General features: G+C 50.0%; 1 protein-coding gene and 1 long non-coding RNA gene across 4 annotated transcripts in view; one reads left to right on the top strand and one right to left on the bottom strand.

The window, feature by feature from the left end:
- Nucleotides 1-16,260, bottom strand: part of ZEB2 (zinc finger E-box binding homeobox 2) — a 115,887-nt gene extending 99,627 nt beyond the window's left edge. For 2 of the 3 annotated variants that reach the window (XM_050900311.1, XM_050900309.1), the window contains exons 1-2: nt 16,193-16,260; nt 13,296-13,433 (exon numbers count right to left, since the gene is read on the bottom strand). In XM_050900311.1, the coding sequence (XP_050756268.1) occupies nt 13,296-13,368 (73 nt within the window). In that variant the 5' untranslated portion in view covers nt 13,369-13,433; nt 16,193-16,260. Of the gene's footprint in view, nt 1-13,295; nt 13,434-13,543; nt 13,760-16,192 lie in introns of those variants that run through there. The other variant, XM_050900310.1, reaches the window with a different exon arrangement.
- A 30-nt stretch (nt 16,261-16,290) lies between these two features.
- LOC127018599 (uncharacterized) lies at nt 16,291-17,809 on the top strand. The gene is made up of 3 exons (XR_007766776.1): nt 16,291-16,354; nt 16,459-16,529; nt 17,541-17,809. It is a non-coding gene; the product is annotated as an uncharacterized LOC127018599 (long non-coding RNA).
- Nucleotides 17,810-17,853: the final 44 nt, after the last annotated feature.

Below are 17,853 nucleotides of genomic sequence, written 5' to 3' on the forward strand. Positions count from 1 at the left end.
CCAGCTAAAGCCTACGGCATCTCTAAAAGAAGAGAATCAGAACCTAAATATAGCTCCATATGCTCACGTTTTCTCTTGATGAACTGCTGAGATACAAAGTTGTGGCCACCTAATGAACATATATGTACATATTTTAATCTTCATCCAGTTTCCTGCTCCCTTCCACTAACCTGCCGTAACCCAGCTTGCTTTATTTCTGCCTGCCAATAGTCCTCCCACTATGCTTACAGGTATTTGCAACGTGCTGCTTTTATCACAGCAACACCGCTGGGATGATATGGCACTTGAAAAGTCCGTCCTGCATGCCCTGCCTGCACACGGGGTAACCTCTCCTTAGGAGCTTATAAGAAAATCCACTGTTGAAATAAATAACAACTCTCAACAAATGATCAAAGAAGAAATAAATCTTTTACCCTTATAAGACTTTTTAAAACTGAAATCCCATTTTTTAACTGGATAACAGTTAAGAGGCTACCGGCCACCTATTTTTCTGGGAGCTAACGTTTTAAATGTTTGCTGCATGGATATTGGACAGACAAATGGATCTGTAGTTCTTGGGAGCGAAAGCTTTTAAAATAAAGTTTGTGTGTAGTATATGAAAACATATTGTTTGGAATTTAAGTTCTAATATCTAGGAATAAACAGAGCATTAAATCAAGCAAAACTGTGACAAGGCCAATATGCACATGGATGATGCCAGCGAGGCATCTCCAGCCCTTTGTTCACAGCTTAACAAAACTGTGCCGTCACACCACTTTAGCTCAACAGTGCCTGTCGAATGGGCATCAGCAGATCAGCCAATGCCTGTCACACACACAGCTGAAAAACTGTTTGAAAGCAAGGCTTACTTTAGCACAAGTCTGGTAGGAAAAGTGAGAGGGATTTTTAATCATCTGGTAAAGACTACATAGATATATTTAGGCGGGGGGGCGGGAAAAGTATATATTGTCAGCTCTCTTCCCCAGGAAAGTAACACAGTTTTGCTCTTTTTCACCTTTAAGGAAGGACTGGGTCTTGATGGTGCTGCCTGTTCCTTGCTGTGCTGCTCCCTTCCATGCTACATAAGATTTGGAATTATTTTCAAAGAAGTAAAATTCTGGCGGGGGGGGTAGGGGGGGGTGTCACAGGGAACGATCCCGATTTGTCCAATAATCTACTAAAAATTAATTTTCACATCATTTTACTTGGAGGGCCCCCCCCCCATGACAGAGGATAAATGAAATAACATATTCAAGGAAATGTTTGTTTTGATTCTAATGTAATTATCTTTGCAGGTGAACGTCTCTCTGGGTTGGGTGGGTTTTTTTTGAGCTGATCAAAATATGGTTTCATTGGTATTAACAACCTTCTCCGTCACTTCTCTTAAGAATCGTAGCGCACAAGCACGACACTACTGCGCAAAGAATCGCAGCAAAATAAGCTTGTTAGCGACAGCAACTTCAGCTCAGCACTTCTCTCTTTATTTTACAACACCTTTTTCCCCCCCCTTTTATGGTTTTGGTTTGGGTTTGTTTTTTTTTTTACCACCACCACCACCACCACCTCCCCAACCGGCCTCCTCCCGATACCGGGGCGGGTTCCCAGCGCTCAACCCCTCCTCGGTGGCTCAGGGTGGGGGGACCAAGGGGAACCGAGGGGGGGGGGGGGGATAGGGACACGGGGGGACCAGGGGGGAAGCGGGGCGCAGCAGCCCCGGGTGCTGAGCCCTCTCCTCCTGCCTGCCCGCCGCTGCTGTCAGCTCGCTGCCTGCACTTTAGCTGTCTCTTTCCCAGTCCCTACCCTGTCAGTTTCTGGCCTGCCAATTTCAACTTGAAGCTTGACTGGGCTGATTTGATGCAAATACCTCCAGGGAAAACCCTGAAACTGATGAACAGTTATGTCAAGTCGATTTTGCACCATCGGGAAAAGGTAACCTCTGCGAGAAAAAAAAAACAACAAGGTTAAAGAGACAAGGGCTTTTCACGTGTAATACCACTGCTGCACATCTCGTTCACTGTTTACCATCCCTCAGAAATTGTAACTGTCAGAATTAGTCCTAATTGCAGATGCGAAAGCTGCCATTATAATAAAAACAGAGGCAGTGCAGGCATTAAATGTAGCAGCCTAATTTGTGAGACTACTGAAAAGGTAGAGTAAATGAATATTTCATTACTTTAATTACCAGGGACTACTCTTTTCTTGCTGTCTTATGATAAGTGTTGCTGTAACTAGCAACAGCAAACATCCACTAAAACATAAAGTGCAATAATAGTACTGCTGTCAGGATCGCTGCTTTAAAATACGAGCGGGGGGGGTGGGGGGGGAAGGGGGAAATATAATGGTTTATCTATTTCTTAGAGATCCGCAGGAGTAGGAGATGGAAACTCGTTTAACGTCAAAAAACAAAGAGGCGAGTAAACAGGTTTTAGTCAAAGAAAATAATAGCCCGGAGGAGGGGGGGGGGGGGGGAAGTTGAGGACACACTTGAAATCCCAGACCCAGGCGGAGCGGCAGGCAGCGCGGAGCCGCTTCTCCTCCTCTCTCCCCCTCCTTCCCTCCTGGGAGCAAAGTTTGGGGCTGCGCCGCCGCGGGAACCCGCCTGGGGACCGAGGGGGGCGAGGAGGGGGGGGACACGACACCAACCTCCCGGGAGCAACCGGGCCGGGCCGCCCCGCCGGTGTTTCTCACCTCGCCCCGAGGAGAGGAGGGGGGTTCGCTCGGCAGCGGCGGGTGACAGCGCCCAGACCCCGTGTGTCCCGTCCCCCGTGTCCTGTCCTCCCCCCTCCCTCGCCCCAAAGAGGCGGTTGACACCTCGGCCCCGGAGCCGGGGAGGGCGAGGCGGCTCCGCACTCCCCCGCCCAAACGCACCGCGCCTGCGGCTGCGTTGCCAGCCCGCTCCGCACCGCTCCGCACCGCTCCGCACCGCGGTACCGGCGAGGCCCGGGAAAGGCGGCCGCTGCCCCGGCGGAGTGTCGGGGCGGGGGGATGCTCCCCGGGGGAGGCAGCTCTCGGTCAGCCCCGACGCTGTCCCGCTCCGCCGCCTCGGCTGCCCGGCCCGGACGGCGGGGGGGGGTTCCCGGGGGAGAGGGCCGGCAGCATCCCGGCTTGAGGTTGGGGGGGGGGGGGGCTGCGCTTGGAGCCCCCCCGGCCGTCGCCCACCCGCCCCGACGGGGATGCCCTGCCCGGGGCGAGCCGCTCCGCCCGCCCGGGCCACCACCCCGGGGCCGCCCCGGTCCCCGCTGCCCCGCAAGCAGAGCCCTCACGTCGGGGCCGCTGCCTGCCCGGCCGCGGCTCCCAGCCCCGCCGCTCGCAACACCGGGCTCCCGACAAACCCAGGGAAATTTGTCAACAATTCGCAACCACTCTGGTAATTACATTCCTGGAATCCGCAGCGATAGATGTAAAGATAGGAAGCTGCCTTGACTTTCTGCTTGGAATAGTCGTTCCTGTTTGCAGCGACCTATTCCTCTTTCTAGTCCTTCCTAACCATATTCCCCCGCTACGCCTCCTACGCTTTCTACCACTGGGCTCTCCAGAAACATACGCGACGGGTCGCTGTGCCTTGCTCCTGTCCTCACTCCCTGTCCGAGGAGGCAACAGCTCCCTTCTCGCCTTTGTGTGCCCATCTATCCAGCCCAACTTTCCTGTCAAAGACCCGAAAAATATGCAAGGCTTGCACTGCCGCTGAGAAGCAGGACAAAGTTTAACTTCTCTGTTGGCAGTCAGAGAATAACTCCCAGGCAGGATTCGAGCAAAAGATCTGATTTGCTGAATTCTGCTCTTTGATTTGTATTTGTATGTTATTGCTACTGCTAAGGTTGTTGCCAACCTCAATTAGATCACAAATGAGATCAGTTTAATTCAACTCCCAAACTGTGACCTGACCATGGTCTGAAAGTATTCAAAAACGCATTTTAAGCCTTCCTTTGATTTCGAAAGGAATACTGCATGCTTGGTCATTCATACAAATAACATAAAACGTAATTATGGGATGATTTGGCAGATGACATTCCTGCCAAACGACGCTCCATGCCAGATACTGTAATGCTGTGGCTGCTGTCCTGGTGCTTGAGCGCATAGCACCCTTGTGTAAGGTGGGAGTAATGGGGTGTGTGCGATGTTGAGGTGTTTAAATGTATTTGGGGAGGCAAATGCAATAGCAACGACCGCACCGCATTAAAACTCCCAGTTAGAAACTGCTGTATCACTTGGAAGGGAAGTGGATCCGCACTATCAAATCTCCAGGAGGCTGTGACAAAGGGAGCTTGCAGCTTGACACACGGGTAACAACATAGCAAACACCTTTAATTCTGTCATGTCTCATACCCTTTGCTTTCTCACACATTTGTAGCTGCTCTAACATTGACACCTACACTTTAAAAAAAAAAAAAAAAAGAACCCTCGACAACAAAAATCCCCAAATGAAGCAATCTGAAGCTAAAAAAAGAAACACCTGTAAAGTTATTCTTATGCCCAGCAAAAATAACTAACTTATTAACTCCTTCTTTTAATGGCTCAGAAAAGAGCAGTAAGCAGCTTTCTCGCCAAAAAAAGTTCACTTTTGGGAATGCGAAGCCCCCAGAAAGCTGATGGCTTTCCTTCCAACCCCGGGAGCCCAGAGTTAACGGGAAGCCACTCGTACAGGTTTGCCGGCGTAACTTCTCCGCTATTTTGCTGCTGGAGTGCGAATCCTAAATTGACCTTCCTCTCTTAGCAATGCTTGCGAGCTTTCCTAGAGAGGTTTTGGGGTACGTTATATACATGGGGGGGTAGGTATAGAGCGTGTATGTGTGTGTACGCACGGACATGTAGATAACCCCTAACTGATGGAGTAGGCTTTCCTGGCGATGCCTCATAGCTCTTCCCAGCCCTGTATCTGACGGATTGACCCCGAAAGATTCAACTGCCACCAAGGAAAAGATGTGTCAGGCTGAGCGGCTGCTGTGGCTTCAGCAGTGCCACCTCCTCGCCTGCGTCTCCCCCCCCAAACCCCCCCCAACTCCCCCCCCCCCCCAAGGCCCGGTACCTGCAGGGCCAGCACGGCCTCCGCCGGGCAGGGCCCCGGAGCACACAAGGAGTTAAGGTTCTTTCCAGCATTACTGGGTAGGTTAATATCACAGCTGCTTGGTAAAGCATTATCCAGCACCTCACTTAACAAAAGCCTGCTTTTGCAAACAGACTCCTACTTTTCCCCAAGTGTCCAAAGGTGTTTACTGAAGTAAATCTGCCTAAATCCTCCCTTGCTTGGGTCATGGGGGTGGTTAGGAGGGTGGAAGGTGTAGAGATAATCTCTTTTTGTAAATTCTGTAAATCTTCTGGGAAAAAAATCAGGAATCTGTGTCACATGCTTCTGTTCAACTGGTAACATCTCGGTTAGTGTGCTCCTTATGAGTGAAATCTGCCATAGCAGCTACAGGAAAATAAGACATCCCTCCCGCTCCTCATTGTTCAAACTGTTCTTCCCTCTCGAAGTTGCTTTAGCACGTTTAATCTATTTGCTGATGGGGGGAAAAAAAAACCTGTTAGGATCTTAAAAGTGGTTTCTAAAAAAAAAAAAAAAAAAAAAAATTAAAAAAAAAAGTGACAGTTTGGTCGGCAGGAGATAGTGTAGTTGAAAACTTGTCACTTGAGATTTCTGCACTACCCCGGTTATTCCAACACCAGCAACTGCATATTACTTTTTACATGTTGCAAATAGAGGCAAACAACACAGGAAATTTTGACAGCTCTGCCTGAAAGGGCTTAAATACTTCTCAGTAAGCAGGATCCAGTTATAAATAAACCTTCTCTTGGTGAGAAAAAAGTGGCTACGACCAAAGACCTCTCCATTTTTTTTAAAACTGTCTGATTAAAAGCACAGAAAAGCTTCTGAAGAACAAACAAACAGGCAAATCGGGGGGGGGGGGGGGGGGTTGGGACCGAAGGGGGGGGGGGGGGGACAGCCGGAAAATGTGCATGAACGTGACTACGAAACCCCACGAGGGAGCCCAGCTACAGAAACTTCCACAAATCTCGCCTTCCTCCTCCTCCTCCTCCCTCCTCCTCCTCCTCCTCCTCCTCCTCCTCCTGCTGCTGCTCCGTGCGCATTTTCTGGGGCCGCTGAGGATTTGCTGAGTTGCTGCTTTTCCCCGTTGGGTCGGGGCAGGGCCGGGCCGGTCGCCAGCCCGGGGACACCCCCGCCACCGCCGCGGCCGAGCGGCCCCCAGCCCGCAGCATCGCCACCGCTCCCTGTCCCTGCCAGGCGCCAAACCACCCAGCCCGACCCTTGGGGCGGGGGGGGGGGAAATAAAAACCCCAACCAACCAACCAACAAACAAAAATTAAAAACAAAAAAATATATAAAAAATATATTTAAATGGGGGAAAGGGCGATTTTTCACCGCTAATCTGCTCGCCGGTGGTGGCCAAGCCTGCCTCACCCCCAGCCACCCCCGCTCCCCAAGGTCATGGTGAGTAAACAATAATAGTAATTAAAACAAAATAATAGGCAGCAGTCAAGAGCTGAGAGTACACACACCTGACCCTAACTATAACAGACTTCTCAGAGTAGAATTTGATCCCTCTCTGACACTTTCTACCTCAAGTGTTAGAGCGAGTGGCCATGAATAGTACAGGCATGCCATCTTGTAACACTATCTGCCTGTCAGAAGAGCCAAGGCTGGGTAGAGCAGGATCTATATAAGGCTTGTAACTAGGGGAAGCCCAACAAACAGCTACAAACACCTAAGTTATTTTACTCAGCCTCCACCCTTCTGCTTTTTCCCCCCTTCTTCTCACTCTCTTTTTTTTTTCTTTTCATCTTGGCTTTCTGTTGCAGAATGCAAATGTAGCCTGCCGGCGGTGAATGGGCTGAATTGTGATTAAGAAGAAGAAGAGCTCCTTTCTTTGTTCTCCCCTCAGGGGATGTTTACTGGGAGAGACACAGCGGATCAGATATGAAAGGCATTCAGGTCAGCATTGATGTGAGCGAAAGTGAAATCATACCTAAGGCATTCAAAAGACCGCCGTGTCAGGGGTTCAGCTAACGGTGCATCTACTGTGTCTTCCCTGTTAGGCACAAAAAAAAAAAAAAAAAAAAAAAAAAAGGGGGGGGGGGGAAGAAAAAAAAAATCTCTCCACAAACAGGCATTTTTTTAAAATTACAACAAAAATTCTATAGAGAGGAGGGGGAAAAAAAAAAAAGTTTTCCCTCGCTTTACCTCCCGAGCAGAAGCTGCAGGACTTAGTGTTCTTTTCCCTTATGGATCACGGACGGAACAGGTCAACTTGTATTAATTGTAGCTGTTGGGATCAGCATCATTTTTAGGGGGAAATGATCTAGTCTGAAATGTGAACCGTTATTTCTAGGCATACCTATACGTACCATATCTATGTATATACGATATACGCACGCATAGGTGTATACGCATGTATACATGTATCTCTATATCTCAGTTTCAGTAAGCTGCGTGGCTTATTTATTCTGATACAAAACACGAGCAAGCGTTTCTTGCCTCCCTCAGAAGCAACTTCAATGATAAAGGACAGTGTGGCATATCAAAACAGCACAGCACACCTTAAAAAGTAATCTTTTATTGACTTGGAAACTCCTAGAAACACTTTGCTGAAAGCTCACAGCACAAGAGGACGGTAACCGCAGGCGTAAGAAGTTGGTACATAGCTATTTAAGTTAAACTGCTTCAAGAAAAAGTCTAGGCATTGTCGGTTTTTTCATTAAAAATGCTTGATGAAGAAATATTTGGATCTCACTTTTTATTTTTTTTTTAAGTTCATACTTCTCACAGCCTAGATATTCTCTCAATAGACTTTCCAAGTGGTTAGCTGAAGCTGTTGGCATAAACAGAGATATGTAAATATATAGGGAAAAAATCGCAAATTACAGTTAAGCATACAAAGAGTTAGGAGGTGGCTGCATTTACAGGGGCTGAAATGAAAATGAAAACGACAAATCATTAAAAAAAAGCCTAAAAAAATTATGGGACAGGACTAGATGTCGTGTGCAGCAACCGTCCCCACTATTCTGAATTTGTTTCCACCTTCAGAACCTTAGTTAAAATATATTGTTTGTCTAATGCTCACATCTGCTTTAATGGTGACGTTTAATTCTGAAATATTTTCAACTAGTGTTTCTGCATCACAGATTTCTCTCCTTTTTCTCTATACTCTAAAAAGACAACTAAAGAGCAATCAAAAAGGTGTCTGACTTGGCCATTCAGACAATTGCACCCTTGTGGGAATGCTGGAATGAATGGTACAGTGGACACCCCAGCACTATTGACGTTATAAACATGTAAATGAAACACATTAGGGCAGACAATCAATTGTCTGTGAGCACTGCAAACCTGCACTCCCTTTCTGTGTGACAGGCACAAAATAGTGCCTACCTTGGGAAGCCATGGTCTTGGAGAAAAAAAGGACAAAGAGTTCCCTTTCACAGAGGAGAAAATGCACCTTAAAAGCACTGGGATAATGCAGATGCCAAAAACTGTTGTGAGGCGAAGAATTTCCTATTTCTTGGAATGAATGTGGGGCTGCTGTAAAAGAATCAACACCCTTCTTTCCACTCTAAAGGGAGACGCACATTTTTCTTGGGGAATATTACCAGCCTGTCCTGAGAGCTTGCATCTCAGTCTTCCATGTATTTTCCCTACCTTGGGCAGTTGGCTATGTATAATTATCGATAATTAACTTGTAATGGTTTCCTCCTTTTTTTTTTTCCTTTTCAAATATGGCTTTTCCAGGCATCAAATGTATTTTCTTACAGCAATTAGAAAATCGCCCAAAAGTTTCCTTGCGAAGCATGTGCAATAAGCAAAAGCCAGTAAGTACCGAATGGTCACAAATGGCAAACAGTAAATCAGGCACTAATCTCCAAATTCGCTGGGTTTCTCGAAACTCAGAATAAAATAAATAGATCAGTCTTGACACAGAAAACAACCTCCTCTGCTCCATGTCACAGCTCAGTCTGGACATGAATCTGCACCGAGAAAATGTAGCTAGATAATCATTACGCCCTGGTCACTCGCATTTAGTGCATTAATTTTTAATACCTATCTCCAGGTGCTTTTCTGGAGGTAGTACATTTGTCTCCCTACCCAGTAACCAACTCTCGAAGTAAAGTAATCTCCTCGCAACGGATTCCCACCCCTGCAGAGGTCCCCGGGAAAAGGAGCGCTCCCAGATGCCCGCTCTGCCTTGTGCCACCTGAATTTCACAAAAAGCAGCTTTCCTCCTCACACCCGAGCCTCAGTCTAGCTACCTCCAAACTTCTCCAGGCAGGGAAGACAAGCCTCACTTCCCACTCACTAAAGGCAGCAGGCAGGCTTTCCTTTTTTTTTTTTTTTTTTCCCTTCCCCCCCCCCCCCCCCCTCTCTTTTTCAAGTGGGAAGTGAAGGAGGTTTTTCCCCCTTCCCCAGCATCCCCGAAAGGAGGGTGGGTGGGTGGGTATCTTTTTGGGAAAGGCTCTGAGCAAGTATAATCGTGTCTGCTTGTTTGGTCTGTGCTCTCCCTCGGATCAGACGCCCTGAAAGCATTGAACTTTCTCCCTTTTCTTTACAACTGGAAGCGAGATGGCAAAGGAATCAAAGAGAGCTGTTTACTGAAACTTTGGGGTAAATTAGATCCAACTTTCCTCCCTCCCCCCTTCCCCTCCTTCCTGGGGATTTTAATTTTATTTTTTATTTTTGAGGGGGGGAGAGGAAAAGAAGGGGGAAAAAAAAAAACCAAACCCAAAACCAACCACCCAACAAGCGCCAAACCACAACAACAAGGAGAGAGGCAGCTCATCTGCTGGGGCATGGCAGGGCAGGGCACTCGGCCGGCCGGACGGCACTGCCTGCCCGGGTCCCCGCTCCGCGCCGCACCGCACCGCTCCGCGCCCCACCGCACCGGCGCTGCGGCCGCCAGCGCAGCCCCCGCCTCCGCGGGGCGCCCGTGCGGAAAGGGGGCTCGCTGCCCTCTCCCCCTCCTCCTCCTCCTCCTCCTCCTCTTCCTCCTCCTCCTCCTCCTCAGCCGCGACTTCTCTCCCGAGTGAAAGTGCCGCGAAGTGAGTCAGGCGCTGGGAATCATCTGACTGAACTTCCCGGAGCTCCGCCGCATTCCTGGGCTGCCGCTCCGCTCACCTCCCGCTCCCCCCGCCCCGCTTTCGGGGTCCTCTCCTTCCCATCCTCCGTCCTGCCCCCCCCCACCCCCTCCCGGGGGGCTCACCCTTCATTGCTTTCCATATCGCCTCTCTCAGCACATCCCCCCCCCCCTCCGCCCCCCGCACACCTCTCCTTCACTCCAGCAGCTCTGATCAACCCCGTTATCTTGGAAAATCCCGAGCTTTCTTCCTTTCTACCCTGTTTAGCTCCGCCGTAATTTTATCCAGCCCCGGTATCTAATCCCGAGCCTTGCCCATCCTCGCACACACGCAGAGACACGCACACAGGCGTGGAGCCCACTGAGGCATTAGTTGGATTATTCTGTTTTGTCCCCGTCTGTAATTTGTGTGTGATTGCACTCACACTGCCCTAGCTTCCTTGATGACCACCTTTTTTTTTATTTTTTTTGGTGGCTTTTTAATTTTATTTTGGTTCTGCTGCGTTTCTAAGGAATTTCTGTCTGATTTCGATAAGCATCACCGTTTCTGGTGTTATCAGCAAAGACACAAGCTCAGAAGTGACATCTTTTCCACGAATCCAGGAAAGAAGAAAAATCCACTCAGTTCAGATAAATCCTGGGCAATTCCCAGTGGGAAAGGCATTGGATACGTGCTTGTCGAGAAAGAGAAAATGAGAAAAAAAAAAAAAACCCCAACCTAACCAAACCCACCCTCGCTCGTCTACCTGCTTCTCAGAACCAGGACATTTCTCACTCAGAAATGAATGAAAGAAACAAATTACGGAGCACAAAGAGAAAAGAGTGGACAGACAGAAAGTGGAGAATTATTTCCCCCCCTCTGTTTTGGCCAGAGCAAGACACTGAAGGGAGAAGTTAGACCTTCGCGTAACCAGCGCGCACACTTGAAATGAAGTTTGCAGGATCTTTGAGTGGTTACCTTAAAAATCGCAATTAAACTTTCGACTCCCAAGTGTGGTGGCTTCCCAAGTTAGTGCAGTTCCGTGAAAACACACTTTTGCATGGGAGCAACAAGAATCTGTGCCACCCCGCTCCATACGTGTTCCCAAAGACCTGGCTGCAATAACAGGGCGTACAGGCTGCGGTCCCGGTGTCCTGGGCAAACAGAGGCAGCCAGCTTTTTATTTTATTTTGGGGCGGGGGGGGGTGTTTGCGACTCAAATCGTGTTGAGAAAATACTAAACACGTAGTCGCATCCCTCATCACAGAGCATGTGATGGGTTTAACACGCTAAACTAATAATCTTGTATGAAAAAGCAAGGAGGCTGAAGAAGAAGAATAAAACCCCCTCAAACACTCAGAATATTCTTTACTGCAAAAGAGCACTTCTGGATGCGTTGCTTTAAATCTCATTCTCTTTTTCTCTCAAAAATGACTGTTTAACATAAGAAAAAAGGCTACTTGACACAAAGCTTTTGTTATCCAGTTGATCAGCAACGTGCTTTAGATACTTGTAAGGGGAAAAAAGCCCCACAACAGACATTGATTTTAGAAAATCAATAACCAACATTTAATAAAAAGAACAGAGGAAACACAAGAGAGGAGAGGGAAACATTACGTGTAATTTTAATGTCTACTAAATTACCCAGAGATGAGGGGAAGGGGAGGTCTCCTCTGTGAGGACCACCTTAAATAATGACAGACACAAGAGTAAAGGGTGGTGGTGGAGGGGGAGAGACTTTAAAAAAAGATAACAAGGAACGGATCCTTGGGAAGCTGCTCGGAATATATTATTTTAGTTGGGTTGGTTGGGGTTTTTTTTTTTTTTTTTTGTAATACTAAGCCAAGCAAATAGATCAAAGACAACACAAAGGGAAAAGCCAGTGTAACATAACGAACAGTTTCTGACTAAAATTCCTCTATCACTCCCCCATATGGCTCGACGCCTCCACCACAACAAGAAAAAGACACACACACACACACACACGCACACACACACACACACTCACAACCTAGAGAGAGGGAAGGGGAGGGGGGCCAGGATCATTTGTTTCTAATCAACATTCTCTTGTCTTTGTGTTTTTTGTTGTTGTTGTTGTTGTCCTCCCCCCCCCCCCTCACACCCCCCCCCCGCCACCTCCACCTCTCCACTTAAATGAAGTAGCTGAGCTATAAGCGCCCGGGTTCAGGTTCACACAAATATCTTCCTTCCTCCGGCTCCTCGAGAGGAAAGTTGTTGAAAGTGGGGCCGGGATGGCCATGCGAGGGGCTGCGCGGTGGGGAGGGGGAGGCTGGCGGTGGGGGAGAGGCTATCAGCCGGAGGAGAAAGGAAGAAACTAAGGGAGGGACGGGGGAGAGACGGAGAAAGAGAGACCCACACCAGTGAAAGCTGCCAAATGTGAAATCAGCCCAGAACACCGCGTCCCGCTGAGCCCCGGCCCTCCGCGGCCGGCGGAGACCGGGGGAGAGGGCAACTATGGACAACCGGGCACCAAACTCATTAGTATTATTAATTATCAGGGAGGAGGAAGTTTCATTTTCGAGTCCCTAACAATAAAAAAAAAAAAAAGAGAGAGAGAGAGAGAGTCGCTAACTCGGTGCCAGCCTGCCTCGGGGTTCTCACGCTGCCGCGTTTTTTCCCAGGGACGGCAGCGGGGCCGGCTGCCCTCCCGCCGCCCAGCCCCGCTCCGCGCCGCTCCGCGCCTCCCACCGCCCAGCTCCGCGCTTCTCCGGCTCCCCGACCCTGACAGCGCCCAAGCGACCCGGGAAGCGGCGGGCTGAACCGGGCCGCCACCGCCCCGCCGCTCCGGCCGCCCTCCGCCGCCGCGGGGCAGCGGCCCGCCCGCTCCGCGCCCGCGCAACAAACTTTGGGGCGCGGCGGCGGCGCGCTGCTACCCCCCCCCCCCAACACACCCCCCTCTTTCACAACCCCCCCCACACATACCCCCCCCCCTCAACACTCCGTCGCCCGCCGGCGCCCCGCAGCCGCGCAGCCCCCGCGGGACGGCCCCGCCGCCGCGCAGGAGCAGGCGAAAGGCGGCGAGAGCCCCGGGCGGGCGCCGCTACCGCCGCCGCTGCCGCCCGGGCGGGCGCCGTCCCCGTCCGTCCGTCCGTCCGTCCGTCCCCCGTCGTCGTCTTCCCCCCCCCCCCTCCTCCTCCTCCTCCTCCTCCCCTCCGCCTTCCCCGTCCTGCGGCCGGCTTCCCCCCCCTCGCCGCGGCGGAGCCGGCCGGAAAAGTTTGCTTGGGGGGGCCGCTTACCGTTTTTCCTCCGGGGGTTGGCTTGTTTTCGCCTCTTACACCTGGGGCCATCCGCCATGATCTGCTGCTTCATTGATAAGAGTGGATCAGATGGCAGTTCGCATGGACTCGACTCCCTGATTCAGCAGCACGCAGACTCTATGTAACAACCAAACACAGCAACAATGTGGGCATTGGTATATCCCATTTAAATGCAGGGCGCCAACGGGGACCCGAATTTGCACCCGAAAAAGAACCCATCCACGCACACGGCGAGGTTTGCCGTGCCGGGGGAGGTGGGACGCAGACGGAGCGGGCTCCCCCCTCTCTCCCCAGCCGGGCAGATTTCTTCTTTCTTTCTTTCTTTATTTATTTATTTTTGGTCTCCCTCTCCCTCTCTCTCTCTCTCTCTCTCTGTGTGTGTGCGTGTGTGTGTGTCTGCGTGAGCGTGTGTGTGTGTGCGCGCGTGTGTCGCTCTCTCCCCCTGTGTGTGTGTGTGTGTGCGTGTGTGTGTGTGTATTGCACCAGCACAGCAGATCAGAGAGAGACAAGAATTACATCTCAAATGAGTCATAACTCATGACCGTATGAGGGAATGCACAGCTTTTACAGTAGGCTGTTTGACTCAATGCTAGGCGGACCATTTCCTCCTAAAAGTACTTTAATTTGACATCAGAACTTCTTTTCACATGAAACGCTAGCCTTCTCTCCTTCTTCTCCTGCCTTTGCTGCTTTTTTTTTGCCCCCAAAGTGCACTCCAGCAAAGTGATAAGAGGAGAGGGAAACATGGCTCTCCCCTGTCCTTTTGGGGTAAAGCACAGCACGGAGACCTCCCCCTCCCCCTAACAACGAGGAGTGTAATTATAAACCTCTGTCACCTTTTTAGTCAGTTTGACAATATTCAGGGTTTCCCCTGCCCCTTAGTTAAAACAAAGCTTCAGAGTGTCTTTTTTTTTTTTTCTTCCCAGAAAAGAAACAGAAATCAAAACTACCGCTGTCAGAGTTTTCAAGCTTTCAGTTGGGTTTTGGTTTGTTTTTTGGTTTTTTGGGGTTTTTTTTGTTGTTGTTGTTGGTTTTGTTTTTTTTTTTTAACTTGTAAACTTTTGGACCTACTGTGTGTGCCTGTGTGCTCGGGCTGTGCAGGAGGCTCTATCTGTCAAAGGGAGAGGGCAGGAGCATTTGGTTTGCTGCAAGAACGCTCCTGAAACTCAGTCCATCTCGAAGAAGATGCTGTAGCTTTAAAGATGCTTTGACTTGAGGATTAGTTTAAACAGGGGGCTATAAAAGATGTAACAGATGCAAACTGTAAAACAAGGGCAATTAACCCTTGCTCTCCTGAGCAGGATCCCCCCTCGCCTTCGTATCTATTGTCTTCTCCTGCACTGGGAGTTTTACACAAAACCTAAAAAATTGTTACCTGCCTCAACAATTTTAATTTTTTTTTTTTTAAGCAAAGTGGGCTTTTTTTTTTTTCCTTTTTTTCTCCCCTCCCGTCCCCCCCTTGTGTCTTTTTACTTTGCTGGAGCCTCACATCAGGACTGAGCAGTGAAGTGTGTTGCTGCTAGGTCTTTTTATTCTGCCTGAACTCTCTTCTCAGACATTTGCGGTTATAAAACCTGCTTGGCTAAAAAAAAAAGAAAAAAATAAATAAATCTCCGAGCAGGTAAGAGGATGGGAATATTGAGAGAGTGTGTGCGGGGTCAGCGTGTTTACTCACACTCTCCTGCTTGGGATTCCGCCTGGACAGAGTGAATTGGTGGCTCTGTGGATGTGGATGTATGTGACTGAGGAAGGAAGAGGCTGAGAAATGTGCTAGAAACTTTAGTATTTGCCAGTTATTCCCGATCCTGGAGTGGGCAATGGTGGCATCACCGCGGCAGAGCTACCAGGAGATGTAGCGGAGAGGGGAGGATAGGAACCGAGGCAAGCCCGGACCCTCCGCCTGCCTCGGCAATTGGCGTTTTAATGCAAAACGACCAATGGTGAATTGTTTTAAATGCGTTTCACTGCCTTCCCTGCTCTTCAGCCTCCCGCAAAAAGTTGTCAATAATTTTAAACCTGCAGATGTCGAGAACACTTTTCTTCCCAGAGGACCGGCTAGCTTTTTAAAATACATATCTTTTTTTTTTTTTTTTTTTTTTTTTGCTTTTTGGTAAACGACTTTTAAGTTCCAGTCAGTACTTTCACTTCTTGCTTTAGGATCCCAGAAGCTAAGGTGTTACTTCACCCAGCTTCACAAAATAAAATAAAGAAATGAAACTAACTAAGCAGACAAAACAACAAACTTTCTGTTTGGGGAAACACATCCTTCGCCGGGGAGCCCTACCCGGGGCTGGGGCTCCAGCGGTGCCCGGCCGGGCTGGCTCTGCAGGCTCAGGGTGTGCAAAGCATTAACAGGTACCTGCAAACTTTCCGAGCTAAGATGTGAAACCTGAAATAAAATGAGCAGGAGGTGGGGGGGGGGGGATGGTGGATTGCTTTTTTTGCTTGGGTTTTTTCTTGGTTTGTTTTTTTTTTTTTTTTTTTTGCAGGAGGACGAAGTCCCTTCCTAGCACTAAAACTTTTTGCTGCTGCGTTGTAAAAGGTACCTCCCGTACCTGGCTGACAGGTAAGGGGAGCAGGGGTGGTGGTGGCACAGCCCCGAGCGCCCCGAAACTGCTCGCCCCTTCCCGGAGCGGTACCGAAGTGACTTCAGGTTTCGGTTCAAAAAAAAAAAAAAAAAAAAAAAAAAAAAAAAAAAGGAAAGAAAGAGGTTTTTCGCCCCAAGTATAAACAAACCAGAAAGAAGCCAACACGCTTAAAAAAATACAATACTATCGAAATTAAATAAGCCCGCTAGAACGTGAAGTGGTGTGAGAAAAAAGAAGGGGAGAGGAAAAAAAAAAGGGGGAGAAAATGGAATTAAATTCCGAACCTACCTGCGAAGTCTTGTTTGTAGTTTTGGCCAGAAATGGTGAGAAGAAAAAGCATGAAGAAGCCGCGAAGTGGAGGAGAAAAGGTGAAGGGAGATGCAGCTCCTGGAGAAATTGTAAAAAGCCTTGCAAAGAGTTGTCGGAAGGACCGTTATTCCTGCTGGGCAGGTTAGGACTGATCTCTTTCTGCCACTCCAGGAAACACAAACCTGGGGACGGACTGACGTGTTACGCCTCTTCTAATGACATTTTTTTCTTTTTCTTTTCTGTAGGAGCGAGAGGAGAGACCCTGAAACACACGCCACCTATCTTTGTGGGGAGGGATAATTGAAGAGCACCAAACGTGAGCATCATGTGGAAACGTGATCGCCAAGTTTCTCTCTGGGAAAGGATCTGGGATAGATTATACCTTGAAGTCTCCGCGAACGCTTTAGCGGCAGAAATGCAATTCCACCTCCTCCCGCCCGCCCCCCGCCCCGCGCCCGCCCCCCGCCCCGCCGCTCCGCTCCGCTCCGCGCCGCTCCGCGCCCCGCCGCCTTCACCCCGCCGCGGCACCCCGCCGAAGCTCACCGCGCCCCGGCACCGCATCCTCCCCCCCCCCCTCCCAACAGCCCCCCCCACCCCGGGGGCTGCATCCCCTGCCCCGCGGCTGCAGCCCTGCCCCGCCTCCCCCCCCCCCCCGCTCCCCGGCTGCATCCTCGGTCCCCCGGGGCGCATCCCCTCTCCCCCGGGGTGCACCCTTGCCCCCCCCCCCCGCCGCTGCATCGTCTGCCCTCCAACCCCTCCGGGGTGCGTGTCTTGCCCCCCTCCCCGGCTGCATCCCCTGCCCTCCCCCAGGCGGAATCCCCCGCCCCCAGGCGAGATCTGTGCCGGACCCCCCCCCCCCCCCCTCCAGGAGGATCTTGTTGGATCCCCTGCCCCCAGGCTGGATCCCTGCGGTTCTCCTCCCATCCCCGGGCGGGATCCCTGCCCCCCCCCCCCCCCGCCCCCTCCGGCGGGGTCCCCCCCGCCTCGCCCGCCCGCGGAGCCGGCTGGGGGCCGCATCCTGCGCACGGCGGCCCGCACCGTCCCGGTTCCCAGCCCCTCTCGGAGCTCTCGCCTCTTGCGGAGGGGAAAACTTACCCTAACATAATGCCTAGAAACTAAACTCTGTTGGGGCACTGCAAATAAGCTCCTGGCTGACTCCTGCTCGTTTTGGTGCTGTTTTATTTTTATCCTTAACGCGTTTCTTTTGGGGCATTTTTTTTTTTTCTCCTTTCATTTCAGCACTCATCCAGGTTATTTGAATAGTCAGCTAAATCTGATGAAAAAAAAACCGTGCTGAGATCTTACAGTCTATCTGTTTTGTTCACAGATATGGATCAGGGGTGAGATGGGCTCTCTTCCCGGCTCTGCTCTCCCTTGGAAGTAGCTGGATGGGCAGAGAGACAGCGCGGGACTGAACTTCAGGGACGTTACAAGTTTTTCACCTTTTTCATGTATTAAAATTAAAATAAAATTACATATAGAAAAAAAAGAAAAAAAAAAAAAGAAACCCAGACTCCACCTTTGCACTGAAGGGATTGGTTATGCAAATATGGAAGGGGTTTCCTGGCAAATACAGCTTTCTACTGTATGGTTAATTAAATCATCACTCAAAAGCCTTCCAATGTGACGCTTCTGTCGTA

Source organism: Gymnogyps californianus, chromosome 7 (genome assembly GCF_018139145.2).
Source record: "Gymnogyps californianus isolate 813 chromosome 7, ASM1813914v2, whole genome shotgun sequence".
Taxonomy (NCBI): Eukaryota; Metazoa; Chordata; class Aves; order Accipitriformes; family Cathartidae; genus Gymnogyps; species Gymnogyps californianus.